Source organism: Manis javanica, chromosome 18 (genome assembly GCF_040802235.1).
Source record: "Manis javanica isolate MJ-LG chromosome 18, MJ_LKY, whole genome shotgun sequence".
Classification (NCBI taxonomy): domain Eukaryota; kingdom Metazoa; phylum Chordata; class Mammalia; order Pholidota; family Manidae; genus Manis; species Manis javanica.
In genome coordinates this window covers 15,141,054-15,156,345 of record NC_133173.1, presented here as the reverse complement: position 1 = coordinate 15,156,345, position 15,292 = coordinate 15,141,054, and the positions used below count along the sequence as shown (strand labels likewise).

Below are 15,292 nucleotides of genomic sequence, written 5' to 3'. Positions count from 1 at the left end.
CAAGGGAGTAAACTGTGTATAGAGTTGTGTTGTGTACAGTAGGTAATTTATAATTGCAAAGGAAATATTGTATGACAACTTCTTTTTTTTTTCCTCCTATCTTGTAGATAACATTAAGTAATTCCTGGATTGCTTTTTGCCAAAAAAATCTTTCTGAATACTCTAAAAGTGATGAAGTAGTATACTGCCTCTGGACTCTGACTTTTGTAATAAAAGAAATCTTCAAAGATACATGTTCACAAAAAGCAGGTATAAACTACATTCCCCCATAAACAATCATTATCTAGTTCCCAGGGAGCATTATATTTATAATGAAAGTAAAACTTTTTTTTACAACATCTGATTTGTCTTGAAGTATGAAAAACTGAAGACTCCCCATATTTTTTGTCTGAGGATGTTTTTTTAAAATGAAAACTTAAAAGGCAAAAATAAAGCTTTTCATTATTATATATATCCCTTGCATAGTCTGATGCTGTTGGTATTTGTAAAAAAGATATTGACTGTGATTGTTAACTGTTAGTCTGTGTATCTTCATTTGTTCACATCAGAGGTAATCCATTTTTTCATCTTGTAAAGTGATAATATTTATAAAAATTGAGTTCTAAGTTTTAAGAAGCCTTTGTTTTTCTTGTTTATAATTACTGTTTTTGTAATTGCAGAAATTCTAAAGCAGTTCCTGACTCCTTTTGACACTATTTTTGAAGGTTTTTACAATTCCTTATTTTCAGAGTATTTCAAAAACTGCCAAAATACTTCTAAAGTAACAAACAGCTTGATATGTTTCCTGGAATTGCTTGAACTTCTTGTAGCTTCCAGAATCCACCTGAAGTTACATTTCACTTGCCAGAGGATTTTATTTTTGAAACCTTCTTGTGTGCTAGACGTTATTACATGGCCTGTTCAGACTTTTGTCAAAAGGAAGTTCATCATATTCATCAAAAAGTGCCTTCTCTGCAAAGTGGGTGAAGACCTGTGCCCAGGGTCTGTCCCTGCACCAGTGCCACCCAATGGCCACTTAGATTCGGAATGTGTGGCCTTGGCTGATGCTGTGCTACAGGCTGTGGGTTCCGGCTTACTGAGGACCTTGTCTGTCCATGCAAACCCTGCCTGCTTTGCAGGTGGTGAGGTTAGCCCTGGGCGGGCACACGGTCCCCGTCCAGATCACGTGATCCTTAGAGCAGCCAGCTTGCTTATCATTAAATCCTTGGAAATCAAATTTCAAAACTGTGCTTCAGCAAACGAAATGAAAGGTAATTCTTCTAACGCCTCTTGTATGCAGAGTAATGGGTAATTATTGACTAAAATAAAGTAATTCATACTTACCAAATCTCAGTACTGTAATTCCACTAATTTATGCCACTTGTTTTCATAACTTATTAGATTTTCCTTAAAAAAACCACTAGAATTACCGTAAGAAACTTGTCAACTTGTTGTGGGTTAAACTGAATGGGTGTTGAATCATTAATGGCCAAGGTCAAAAAGGAAAGTACAATTGAATAACCTCAAAGTGATAGAAGCCAATTCATGTTCAGATTTTGTAGTATTTTATTCATCTTTTCCTTCATAGAATTGGTGTATCTACCAATGTAGATTGTTGATAATTAGGAATTGAATTGAAACTAATATGTGAGGAGTTATATTGATGTAGAAATCGTTGCATGCAATTTTCAGGATGTTAGCTTAGAGTCCAAGACTGATATTTAAAGTATGATACTCAGTTTAGGTGTTGGGGAAGACATGTTCCACGTTTCATTTGAGAAAAACGAGTAGTAAATGATCTCTAAACAAGCAGCATATAGTTTCAGTGAAAGGTTTAAAGTGTAAGCAGTGACTTTCTCAATCGCTTTGGATATCATTTAACTTGCAGTAACTACATTAGGTATAATTTTGTGCAATTAAAATTTACAACACTAGGTGGCATATGTTATGTAATTCAGAGTTTTAAATTGCCATTAAGACTCTCCAAAATCTTTTTGATGTTGGGCTTAATAGTAGTACTTTCTTTTAATACTTTAAACAAACAAAATTTTTGTTAGTTTGAGAGGCAAGATAATTTTTGTTTGGTTGTATTATCACCTCTAGTAACAGCTGTGGCATCCAGTGAAGTGATTTCTGTTGTCTACCACTCATTCATTTATGTGCTTTAAGCAAGAATCATGTAACTTTTACCTCAGAGATAGTTATTTGACAGTTCTATCAAATAGACGAGCTGGCCTTATATTTTAACTGATACAAGAAAATATGACCCTAAATACCCCAAGTACTCTTGAGTGAGTCACTTTTTTCTCTGAGGCTCAATTTCCTGATTTGCAAATATTAGATAATCCCTAGTTCATAGACTTCTTGAAAATGTGAATCGTGTTAATGCATCTTAAAGTACTTTAGATACTATATTTTTATATATAGTCAATGCATTCATGAAGTATTGCCTACACTTTGAAATTTGCATTTTTTGAAGTTGATTTACAGAGGTTCCTATCTGAGTTACTGACCTTCTTAAAGCCTCATCTTCAGCCCTCTCTGCAGTCACACAATCCATGTGAGTGGCTGTCTAGCATCTTCATAGAACAAGACGATGACATGGTGGAGGCTGCCAGAGCATCACTGGGCATCTATTTACAGTTGATCAGGTTCGTGTATTTTAAAGTAATTGTACAAACTGCAAGCCAGGAAAGCAGAAAACATTTTTAATAATGTACTGGATATATTATTTACTTTCCATCATTAGGGGAAAATATCCCTAACAATCTTGTGGTTTCCTTGTAAGTTCCAATTTCATTCTTTAACCCTGCCCTGCATGAAAATGAGATTACATTTGGGTTCTCATTATGAAAACTTGGCTGGCTAGGCCGATCTAAGGGTAGTAGAACTACCCTCGGATTAGAAAATAGGGATTCTGCTTTAGTCTTCATCTGTTTTACCTGTATGATCAGGGGTAAGTTAGTACCCTTGTCTGAATCCTAATATAATTGATGTTTAAGAGCTCTTTTCGCATCTATGACTAACTTTTGTATATTGCCCTTCTGTAAGGTGATTTTTGCGTTTTAAAGATGGGTTCAACCTTGTATGTAATCACAGGGACTGTTCTGAATTTTCATTTTATTATACAGTTGAATGAGGACCGATACCATCTCAAGGCAAATATATAAACTTGGTTATGAAGTTCTGTTACTGGTGACCTTCTCCACTTATCCTATTTCTGCTGCATTAAAACAGCTGTACCTGAGTTCCTATCTTCTTGTGCAAATATCTGTAATTGATTATGAAGCTAATAACTGCTGACCTTTTACACTCTTTCTGCTTCTGCTTTATTAAAGCCCTAAAGTATTTGCTTTACTTCCATTTCTTTCTTGGCTTCAGAGAAAGGGATTTCTTACTAATGATGGTCGGTACAGTGTTGTGCTGCCAGCTCTTGCGTGTGTTATGACACTGCTGGCAGTGGCTGCTTTCAGACTGTAAGTGTTTGGGGCCAATTTTCAAAAGGTTCTAATCAAGAACACAGAATTCCTGCATGTGATTTGAATTAGGCTCCAAAATTGTCAGATACAAATTCAGTCTGAAAACAGGCATGCCTATTAGAATATATCTTACTTTTACTCAAAGTTGACTTCTGACTCCTTGGAAAAGAGGAAGAAAGCCTTTGAATTATATTGACTTTACATATGAATTTCGAGATTCCTTAGTGTGTGCAGAAAGGTATGCACTCCTGTCATATGTATTTTTTAATGCAATTTTATTAATGAAGATTATTTGGTTGTAAATTATAGAAATCAACACAAACTAGTCTCATGGGGAAAAAAGGAATTAGCTCGTAATTGGGAATTCCAAGGGGACAAGTTGACATTAGGCACAACTGTATATACAGGCATTCAAATCATATTATTGATTTTTTTTAAAATTTTCTCTATCTCAGCTCTGAATTCATTCTCGGACAGGGCCAGGCTTACAGATCCTTGCAGTTATAATCTTTAATAGCTCTAGCAAAAGTTCCAGGAGAGATCTGAATAGACATTTTGGGTCATAGGTCCTGTTGCAACAATCATGTGGCCTGGAGGTGCTCTAGGTGGGTCCGTCTGGGTCACATGCCCACCCCTGTTTAGGAAAGAAAGGACGTTAGTCTCCAGCCCCACCTTAGCAAATGGAATGAATTAGTTACCTGTGAAAATGAGAAACTCTTGATATCAAGAGATGGGGTGATAAAGGACTTCTATTGGGCAGACAAAAATTGGAACTACCAAAGTCAGTGGATTTTCCTTATTGAATTAGATTTAAATAGAGTTTATGTAAAAGGAGATTATTTGAAATTTTTTTCTTTTAAAATAATACCCAGATTAAAAAGTAATCTAATAGGTGAATTTATGGTATGTGAACTGTATTTGTCAAATGGTTATTTTTGTAGAGCCATTAATCTGGGGTCTCCATTATCTGTATTTTCAGAGAATGTGAAACTACTGAAGGTTTGACCCAAGAAAAAGAAATGTGGAACCATCACACACATGAAAATGGCTATAATCCACACTGTATTTTCTTATTCTTATTGAAAAATATTGGGTTTGATTCTTCAGTTCTTCTTGACTTTTTGATTTCATCAGAAACCTGTTTTCTTGAATATTTTGTTAGATATTTAAAATTATTGCAAAAAGACTGGGATAACTTTTTCACGATTTGCAAGTACTTTGATGTAACTGAATCTAAAGATAGCATAAATATTTGTGGTTGTATCTCTTCACCCGACCGGGACAGAAGAATGAGCCAAAGAGAGCTTAGTCCTTTGGCTGCTCTTGGTGGTCACCGAAGTTCTCATGTCTGGCATTCCCATGTTTCTTCTGAATCCCTGAACCAGGTCATGATGTCCAAGGAAACCCACAGCATACTCCAGGCGAATAGTCCATCTGCTCCCCAAGCTTCTCAGAGTCTGGTAGATTATGACAGCTCTGATGATTCTGAAGTAGAATGCACAGACCAGCATTTAGCAAACAGTAAACAGACATCTTTACACCAAGAAACAAAGAAGAAATTTCAGGACACAGTTGCAGTAAGTAAGGATAAAAAAGAACTTAGCTTGGAGTCTCAATCAAGGTCTCTGGTTCCAAAAGAATCTAATACTCCCCTCTCTGTTGACTGTGACATAGCCCCAAATAATAGGGTCTATGAAATGGGAATATCTTATAGAACAATCAAATGCTTAGAAGAGCTACAAGGTGCCATTTACCGTTTGCAGAAGAAAAATCTTTTCCCATATAATCCAACAGCGCTTTTGAAGTTGTTAAAACATATTGAGGCAATCTATAATGAAAATGTGAACCCTTGGTTAAATAGTGGCATTTTATTTCCAGGAACTCTTTTTCCCTGATAGAAATTGTGTCTTAATGAGATAATAGTAAAAAAAAAAAAGGTCCTCAAAAGGGTTTTCTAAATCAAGGCTTTTTGCCTTTTGGAAGCAGTGTAGTGATTGAAAAAGATATATATATCAAATGACAAGTCAACTGAGAGAGCTGTATACAACATGAAATTTACGGAAGTTCAAACTCACACAAATCTTGGATGGTTATTGCATTGGTTTGCTAGTGCCCCTATAACAAATTACCCCAAACTTGGTGGCTTAAAACAACAGAAAATTAATTTTTTCATAGTTCTGGAGGCGAGAAATCCAAAAGAATGGTGTCAACAGAGCTATGCATTCAAGGCTCTTGTATTTCTCTCAGGAATCCTTTCCCACCTCTTCCTTCCTAGCTCCTGGTGTTTGCTGGCAGAGCTTGGTATTCCTTGACTCATAGCTGCATTACTCCAATCTCTTCCTCCACTGTTTTCATGACATTTTCCCACGTGTGTGTCCATATCCAGTTTCCCCCTTCTGAGGACACCAGTCACTGGGCTAGAGTCTACTGTCATCCAGTGTGACTTGATCTTAACTTGTTTACATCGGCAAGGACCCTATGTCCAAATGAGGTTGTATTCATAGGTTCTAAGGACGCAGATTCTGGGGGAACACTGTTGTTTAACCCAGTACAGTTACTCTTTTCCCCTGAGGTATTTATGTGTAATGTGATAATGTAAAAAACTTAAAATCATAGCTTTATTTTTCAAGAGAGGTAATTAGCTCTATGCGTATGTATGTATACAGTCTGTTCAATGACCATAAGTCTATTCTTTAAAAAAGAATATGATTTTAATCACTAGGTAATATCCCTATTTAAAATTATATTATGAATAATTCTGTCTTCTTGAGGAGAGGCAGTAAATTCAAGTTTTCATGTGCATTTTGGATTTGTGCAGTAAGAGCAGCAACTGTATTGTGCTGGTGAGTCTGTCATTAACACAATCTGAAATGTTGTCCTTAATATATTTTTTAAGTGGAGGACTGAACCTACCAGATGTTAAAATATATATTAAGGCTGTGATAATCAAAGCAGGTTAGTATTCATTGAAGTAGAAATGGCAAGACCCCTGAAAACTTTTAATAGAGGATTGCTAGTTAAAATAACAAAGACGCTAACCAAATAGAAATGCAGGGTTCAAAAAGTTTGGTAACAGAACCTCGGGTATCCATTGGGGCAGCTTCTACATCATTTAAAAGGCACAACAAAGAATATATATTCAAGCATGTCTAATGCATGTTGTTTGTAAAAGCCAAAGAAGTACGTGGTGGAAAAAGTGCATATACTTAGTGAAATACTGTATACTTGTAGGAAGAATGAGCTGTATTCACATTTAGAGATATGAAATCAGTAAAAAACAAAAGTGAACATATGGGGCTACCATTTACTTAAGAAAGGAGGAATAATGCCTCTATATATTTCTATATGCTTTTGTGTAATTATAAAATGTTTATGTAAGCATGTATAAGAAAGTCAATCCTGGTTGCTTTGGGAAACAGATCTGAAGTCGAAAACTAGACTTCTCACGATGTATCTTTTTTTACTCTTATTTACGTGTATTTAACTGGGTGCCTACATTTTTTTAGTGCAACTAATTTTTAAGACAATTGACAAAACAAAACAAGCCTGATTCTTTAGTTTCCTAAGGGTACAGAAATGTTGAATGCATTAAAAGTCATGCTAATACAGATGTGTTTTTGACCCGTGTTTCTCTAGAAGATTAATAAGGACCCGTTAGCCCCTTGTTTTATTTAAAATGAGGAAAAGGCAATCTTATATGTATGCTGAGTGTTAGTATTTCAGAGTTTGTACATATTTACTTGATGCTTGGGTGTAAGTCAGTTCACTCATGAAGCCCTACCAGTGGGGAAGGGGACTGATGTTGACTGTACAGTAACAGTCCTTGGCCATTCAGAGTATCCAAGAGCTGTTCCGAGTTAGTTCATAAAGGAACACAAAGTTAGCAATATTTGCAGGATGAGTTCCCAGTCTGCATATGTACGTCCAAGTGAGCACAAAGTCTCTTAAATCTAATTTCTTGTTTTAACTTAAAATATAAGACACAACAAAGTAAACATGTAAGTATACAACCTGATGAATTTTCATAAACATTCCTGTGGAACCAGTGACCAGGTCAAGAAACATTTCTGGCACCTGAAAATCCCCCATGGATCTCCTTCCAGTCACTATCTACCCATGAAAGTAACTCTATCCTGAACTGAGACAACATTAATTTTGCCTGGTTTCGTCTTTTATGTAATAAAGTTACAGAATATGTGTTCTTTTGTATCTGGCTGCTTCAGCATTATTTGGGAAAATATTTTTCTTAGGAATTGTCAAGGACACGCATTTCAGCTGCAATTAGGAACAAAATACTTAAACTCCTGGAAATTATCTGTGGCACAGTGTGCTAGGATGGTGCAATTGACAAACACTGTTTGGAACAAAATGCAGATGCAAACAGGTTCTGCAGGGCCTTGTGCAATTGGCCCCAACCTATTTCTCTAGACTCACCTGTGGTTCTCCCTGCCACCCACTGTCTTAGCAGCACAACCCTCTGTGTATTCACTCATCAAGTCATATCTTAACTGTTGGATCTGTGAAGACTTCCTCATCTGTTCTGAACCGGTAGATTTTACAAGCTTTGCATATTCTTCACTGTGCTCTTTATTGTAGCATTTGTCACATATTTTAATCACTAGTCGACAGTCTCCATTTGCCAGGTTCTTTCACCCTATCCTTAGTGATTAGCATCATACCTAACCCATTAAAAGCACAACACAAATGTTGACTAAATGAGAGAGATCCCTCTCCAAGGACTTGATAATTTCCTGGGGTAGACAGGTATCCAGAAACTGATCTTTAATACATCACACTTATATGCCAACCACTGTTCTAAGTGCTCTACTAATTCTCATTATAATGTTGGAAGGCAGGTACTATTATGATGCCTGTTTTGCAAACTAGGAGATAAGTAATTTGCCCAAGCTCACCTAACTGGTAAAGTGGCAGAGCTAAAGATAATGGATCCAGGCAGTCTAGTTCCAATGTCCTATCATAGTCTCTTCTGTAATAAAAGAAGTCATGCTAGAAAGGTATATTGAGGTCAGATCATGTAAGACCTTGGATGCCATGCTAAGGAGTTTTGACTTCTGTAGGCAATGGAGAGCCAATGAGGTCATTGAGTAAATGATTGGTTTTATGTTTGAAGAAAGTGATTTCACTAACAATAAAGTGGCCTGGCAGATAACAGAAAGATTGGAATGAGTCCTGCAGAAGTCCTGTTGGAGTCAGGGGCAATGGAAATGAAAAGGGGGAGCAAGACCTTCCAACTGAATGCACATCAGGCTGTCTTCCTTCAGAGACCCAGTACAAGAGTAAAGGGACCAAAATCAAGAGCAATGAGACACCCAAGGACCAACAGCAGACCTAGGAAAACCAAATCCCTAGCTGCAATGGGAGCTGAGAAGCAGCCTGATTACCAGGCTGATCCCCCTGAAGTCTCAGGAGTATCAAGTACCATACTGTGTACCAAAGGGATGGTTGATTGAAGACTTAGATGAGAAATAATTACCTCTAAGTTCTCTGCCCCAATACATGTAGCTATACCACCTGTGGTTCTCCCTCACTGCTCTCTCCCAGACACAGGTAAAATATTTCCCAAAAAGAGTAAAACAGAGGGTCTTTGGACTGGGGAGCATCAAGAAGAGCCAAGGATGGGCACACCACTTTGAAAATGGGAATTAATTAGAAACACACTTGATGTGGAGAACCACCACCATCGCCATCCTTCTCCCCAAATGATTGGAGAGACATTTCTGGGGAATCTACTCAGTCCAAGGAAAAAGATCTAAAGACACACTGGAGGTTCCCCAGAGAAATTACTTGGCCAGGTCACCCTCCCATGAAGCCCGTGGTCATGCCTCTCACTGGTGTGCAGAGAGAGCTTCTAATAATCATGTAAGTGCCCAGTTCCTGCAAGGGACAAACACCCAAGGATCATCAGACATTTGGGGAAAGTGTCCAAAGTAAAAGACAGAGACCAAAACCAACAAGGTAGAGAAAGCAAGCAGGAAATTAATCTATTAATATCCTCAGAGATAAGTGGCAATGCTATAAAGGATATTACATAGAGTATTCAATAAGGAGAAAAAACCTTAAACATGAATAATATAGTAGCAAAAATGAAAAAAAATATGCAAAATTAAGTTGAGAAATCTAGAAAATAGAGAAACTGGAAGAAGAAATTGGAAAATAGAGCAAAATAGGAAATTTGAGGGACCAGCCATAAGGCTCAATGACTTGAAGTTCCAGACAGAAAAGGTGAAATGGAGAAGAGAAAGGACTATAGAAATTTGAAAAAAATTTCCAGAATGAGAGACTTTGAATCTTTTAAACAATGGTGCCATCATCAGCACATGTTGATGTCCAACAGACTGATAGAAATCCTCTGTCAAAAATTAGAATTAGGGCAAACATAGGAACCAGTGGAAAGTCACAGGGGAAGGTGTGATTGCCCTGAGCCTGGAGAGAGGCAGGGGAAAAAGGCCTGGAAAGAAGAAGAGAAATAAATCACAGAGACAGGAGAACAGGAAATAACCACACAGAAACTAAGAGATGTGAGGGCTTTGAGAAGGAAAATGTACCCAGCTTTTGCCATCTCTGAAAAGAAGCCACTGGGTGTTTTGACCACGAGGGGCTGTTGGTGACCTCTGAGAAAGCAATTTTAGTTGAACCCGAATGTGCACGGGAGAAAAGCCACAACGACAGTGGATTTCAGCTCCATTTGTGTTCTGTGCCACCTGAATGCGGGGATTTTTTTGTGCCATCTTTGAACCAACAGAAAGGCTGAAAACCACAGCTTCCAAGTCCGCACCAACTTGCACGCGGTCACCGCAGGCAATGTTCAGGTCGCCAGGGACCTCCTCAGGCTCTGAACTAACTTGCTGCTGCTCCTCCCACGTCTCTGGAAGCATGCTCCCCGCCCCACCCAACACCCCACTGGAGCTTCATTCACAGACTTGGAATGCCCAGGTATGTGGAAACTTGACCTACATATTGACAGTATGTAAAGTTTATCGCAGCAAGTCGGCCCATTTTATTAAAATGTCCATTGGACAAGTGCCATGGATAAAATGCCTTTTCTGACTATTATCCTAGATCTGACCGACGAACCAATTCTTAGTTTTTCTGGTTATTCTAAGGAAGGTGGACCTGAACAAAGCAAATCAAAGCCTTTCCTTTGAATTCCCCTCCTAATTACAAAGCTCATTAGTATACTTGTTAAGATGTAGGAAAAACAACGATTCCTTTCTGTATTTGCCGTTGACATTGAGCTTTATCCAGTTGTTTGACTAAACTACAATAGTTACTTAACTGCAGGGGGTAAAATACATGACTGTGTATACCTTGGACTGCTTGCATTTTTCTTTTTGAGTCTTTTACTTTGTTTTCAAATAAAGTACAGTTTTCTGCTATTTAGAACTGAGCAATGAAATATGATCAGGGTACAAGTTCCTTTCCAGTGAAAAAGATTTAGGTGTTTTTAGGTTGTTTTGAGACAAGAGTCCACCTAATCAAAGTCACAGACTTTAAAACTTGGGTTTACATTACAAATAGTTTCTAGGGGTGGTGCTTGGAATTGTCTATGGCGTCATGACAGCACGTGTGTTTTTTAAGTGCTTTAAGGCCTCTTGTCAGACACATTTCTCCTTTGAGTCCCATGAAAAGAATTTCCAGTAGCAAATTTATGATTTGCTTATGCTGTTGCTTTTTAAATTGTTCAATAAATCATAATAAGTAGAGGTAGGTTTCTCCACAGCTAAACCTTTTTTTATTTGTTAAAAAAAAAGAATATATTTTTCATCTCTAAATTGTTGGGTATTTTTGTTTGTTCATTTCTGTTAAAAAACAGTGAACGAGAGTAGTAAGCCTACTAGTTTAAAATAGAATTGTCTTTTTTTTCTGGTTTTACTATTTTTTCCTACAATAAAGAGAAAATATTTCCCTTACTCACTGGATTCTTGACAAGTAAGCCATTTTTTTGGTGTTATATAGCATTCTTTGCTTGAATATGGCATATGCCTTCTTAATTGTGTGTCTTTTTTAATGTGTATAATGATGGATTTGATGACTGTGTGGAAGGGAAGATAAATGGTAACTGGAAAATAAAAATAATTAGCAACAGCTTTTCCACTATATGGGTGAGTTTTCTTACAAACTAATAATGGAATCAGAGTAACATTTGGGAATAATCACAAATAACCTAATTTTCTAGAAGGTCTATAAGGACAAAAGAACATGTCAACATACCTTCAATGGGGATTTAGACCTGGATCTTGAATGGTACTCTGTACTTCCTAGATAGGCATGGAGAGAAAAGAAGCCATTGGGATTTTATCAGAAGCATATCTTTTAACGGCACTGTAAAAAGTAAACAGTACTGCTATTTTGCTCTTTAATAGTCTTTATGCAGGATGGCAAAGGCCCATCTCCAGCTAAATGTGTCAGTCCAGTTGTTACAGGTCAGTGGTGACATACCCACCACGGAAAGCTGGACTCAAACACAGCAGCATGTCCTTTGGAATAGTGATGTGTAGAACAGATGATGTGGGACTCTTAGTCAGTCTCTATTGTCCACCCTGGCTGTGCTTCTTTAGTTGTGAAAAAACGCACTGTAGTATCTAAAGAGAAGTGCTTTGCGACTATCAAAGGCCAGGGTTTGAATTTCCCCAACTAAATTATGTGACTTCTAATCTAAACCTTCTGGAATGATTTCTTTGGTCTGATCATTTTTAAGCAGCTAATAATAAAAAAGTGGACTTTATATTATAAACACAATTGAAAAGTTTGTATTTATGTCTCATAGCTGTTTGGAAAACATACCCACTTTTTAAACTATACAAATCATTACCTTTTTATGCTTTCAAAAAAGCATAAAAATTGAAAATTCCTTTTTCTAATCATCAGAGTCAAGAATGAAGCCATAAGCACAGACTCCATTATACGCAGAATTTAGTTCACTTTCACTTTCCTGCCCCCTCCAGGTTTCTGGCCATTGTTAATTTCATCTGGACCATTAAACCATATTGCTATTCCCAATAAATGTGTGCATTGTGTCTTCTCCAAATTTTACTTTCACCTTTTGCATTCTATTTTATCATTACAATTATGTTTATCACTTAGTCTTAACTCTGTTTCATGATGTGTTCAATGAGCTAATCTTAATTTTGGTTCCTCTTGGGTAATGATTGGCTGGTGTATGCCTCTCGGCAACTTTCCTAGGAACAGGAGGATAGTTTTTGAGACCTTGTATATCAAGAGTGAGTCTTTCAGTTGACATTCCTTTTGTTGTACTAAAAGACAACTTGTCTAGGAAAAGTTTTTGTGTTACAACTTGTCTTAAACCATTGTCATTTCACTCCATTTTTTCCTATCCTTAGCTGTTTTGCAGAAGAAATCTGAGACCATCCTCATTTGATTATTTCTTGGTTAACTGATTTTCTCATGGATGCATCCAAAATAATTTCTTGTCCTTGAAATTCAAAGGTTTCCTGAGGTTCCATCTAGATCTGGTTCTCTTGCATATTCTTGCCTTGAACATAATAAGTCTTTTATACCATCCCAGATATTTTTTAAGTTGTCATTTGTAAGTTGAGTTTCTGCTTTCTAATCTCCATGCTTACCTTCCTTTCTTAGCACTTTAACCTTTGTTATTCTGTGCGTTTGGGAGAATATGTGAATTCTTTAGTTCTTCATACCCGATTTGATTTTCTCCAATGTCAGTTCACCTCACCGTCACCTCCAAAGAAGACGTTAAATCTATAATTCTTTCTTGCACTTTCTTGCAATCTCCTTTCATCTGTTTCTTTATAGTACTTGTATCCCAACTCCTTCTCCTTATGTCTGACCCTGTATTCTCCTTGGTATCTTTCTGTTTTTACTTCAAGGAAAAGTGACCAAGACTTAAGACTTAATAAGACTTCATAATTAAGTTGCTTATTATTAAGAACATAATTTCCTAAAATTTTTTGTGCACTCAAATAGTAAAAATAGCTATCATTTGCTAAGTGCTTTTTTATTATCAGATATTATTCTAAATACTTTCTAGACATTATCTCAATACTCAGGACACCCTGCAAGGAGGCATTATTATCCTCATTTTACTCATGAGGAAATTAGCATTTTAAAAGGCTATAAAGAACACTAAAAACCCATCATCACACATTCCAAAGTTAGTAAATTGAAGAGTTAGAGTTTAAACCCAGCCCTGGCTCCAAAGCCTGTTTTCCTAACTACTGCACTATACTATCTCCTCTGTAAGTGATTTTCATAGGTTTATATTTTAACCAAATATTCAGAGAAACGCTGCTCTTTGCTGGAGATGTTTCTCACTGCCCCATTTTATCGGTTTCCTATTAATCTATTTCTGTCAATTCAACGTTATAATGAGAGATCCCTGCAGACATGGGCTTATGGATTATTCTGGAACAGCCTCCCCGGACAGGTTGTGTAGTGGAACAGCAAGGGCGTACCCGCTCCTGTGCTGTGTACTAGCTGGTTAGCTTGACGAGTTACTGAAAGACCCCTGTGCCTGTGTAACAAGATCACTGTGCCCGTGAGCAGTGTGGCCCAGATAAAGTACCTGCCGTGAAGGGCACTTTAAGGGAAGCTGTTGTCCTTACAGTGCGTCGCGGTGGCCTGTCGGGGCTCCCTCTCAGCCCCACCTGGGCGGCGCAGCCCTCGAGGGGCCCCGGTCCCAGGATGCACCGCTGCGCTGACTGCCTGGCGGCGGCGTGGGGGACTGAAGCCTCGGCCTCAGGACAAGGCAGGAGAAAGGTGCAGGCGCGATGCGGCTCAGGGGCCCTGCGGCCACGGGTGCACTGGGCGGGGGCCCCACCTCGGAGCCAGCCGCGGGGCTGCGCAGGCTGAGCCGGCCAGGCCCGCAGGCCGAGGCCGTGTCCCGGCCGCACCGCCTCCCCTCCTGCCGGAGCCCCTGCGCCCGCGGCCTGGCGGAGTCCGTTAGGCACGTCGCAGGGCCACAGTGCCGAGAGGCTGTCCGCCTTTGCCTTCGCCTTCGTGGTTTTTTGTGCATTGCGGGGTTGGCCTCATCTTCTCTGAGTATTAACTCACTGGGGTGAACAGACACCTCGCCCAGATCTCTGCCCAGTCCTGCTGTCGGGGGCTCAGCAGGGAGCCCTGGAGATTGTCCCGAGTGGACCTGGAGGCCTTGACTCCACAAGCCACCACAGTCCTTTAACCCTGGGGAAGATACCTCTGTGAGTGGCTTCCGTTTTTCTCAGCTATAAGTTATAACCCTTATGTCATGACTTTAAACAAACCTTTATTTACTGTTTGTTTAATGACTTTAAATACCCCTTTCTTTACTGTAAAATTCAAATTTTATCAAGGGCCCAGTGTGTGTGTAGACCAGTATGAGGTCCGAGTGCTGGGCCCTCAAAGATGGGAAAGACAGCCACCCTCTTCCCTCTAATCACAGCTTGGAGGCCTACATCACCCTCTGAAATTGGAGGCTTACTTCAGTTTTTCCTTTAGCCCATCAGAAAATGTCTTTAAATCAACTGGAATGAGGAAAAAAATCTAAGTATGTTGAGTTGTTGAAAGGGTCAAGCAATGCAGTGAGGTTGTTTTGGGCAGGGTAAATTGTGCCTCCTCATCCATTCATGGGTCAGTAAAGCCCATTTAATAGGCCCAAATCATCGTTTTTTAAAGAGCCTAGATTAGACTAGAATAGATGATAGAGTATATCACAAATAGCATGGGTAAGCATTATTTTATGAAACTTTGGTTTCAGTTGTTTATTTGTAGATATATTTGTACTAGGTCATGATGTAAAATGTATTTATTATAGATTACATTGAAAATATTAAGTTACTGGTTTATAAACATGTTAC

General features: G+C 38.4%; 2 protein-coding genes across 11 annotated transcripts in view; both read left to right on the top strand.

Annotated features, from left to right (window-relative positions):
* The window catches only part of LINS1 (lines homolog 1), a 40,992-nt gene extending 33,325 nt beyond the window's left edge, over positions 1-7,667 (top strand). For 9 of the 10 annotated variants that reach the window (XM_073227270.1, XM_037000585.2, XM_073227269.1 and 6 more), the window contains 4 exons: positions 108-249; positions 660-1,250; positions 2,459-2,630; positions 4,438-7,667. In XM_073227270.1, the coding sequence (XP_073083371.1) occupies positions 108-249; positions 660-1,250; positions 2,459-2,630; positions 4,438-5,353 (1,821 nt within the window). In that variant the 3' untranslated portion in view covers positions 5,354-7,667. The remainder of the gene's footprint in view (positions 1-107; positions 250-659; positions 1,251-2,458; positions 2,631-4,437) is intronic. The other variant, XR_012127227.1, reaches the window with a different exon arrangement.
* A 6,483-nt stretch (positions 7,668-14,150) lies between these two features.
* The window catches only part of CERS3 (ceramide synthase 3), a 116,776-nt gene continuing 115,634 nt past the window's right edge, over positions 14,151-15,292 (top strand). The window contains exon 1 of the mRNA XM_073227017.1: positions 14,151-14,216. The gene's annotated coding sequence lies outside the window, so the exon portion shown is untranslated. The remainder of the gene's footprint in view (positions 14,217-15,292) is intronic.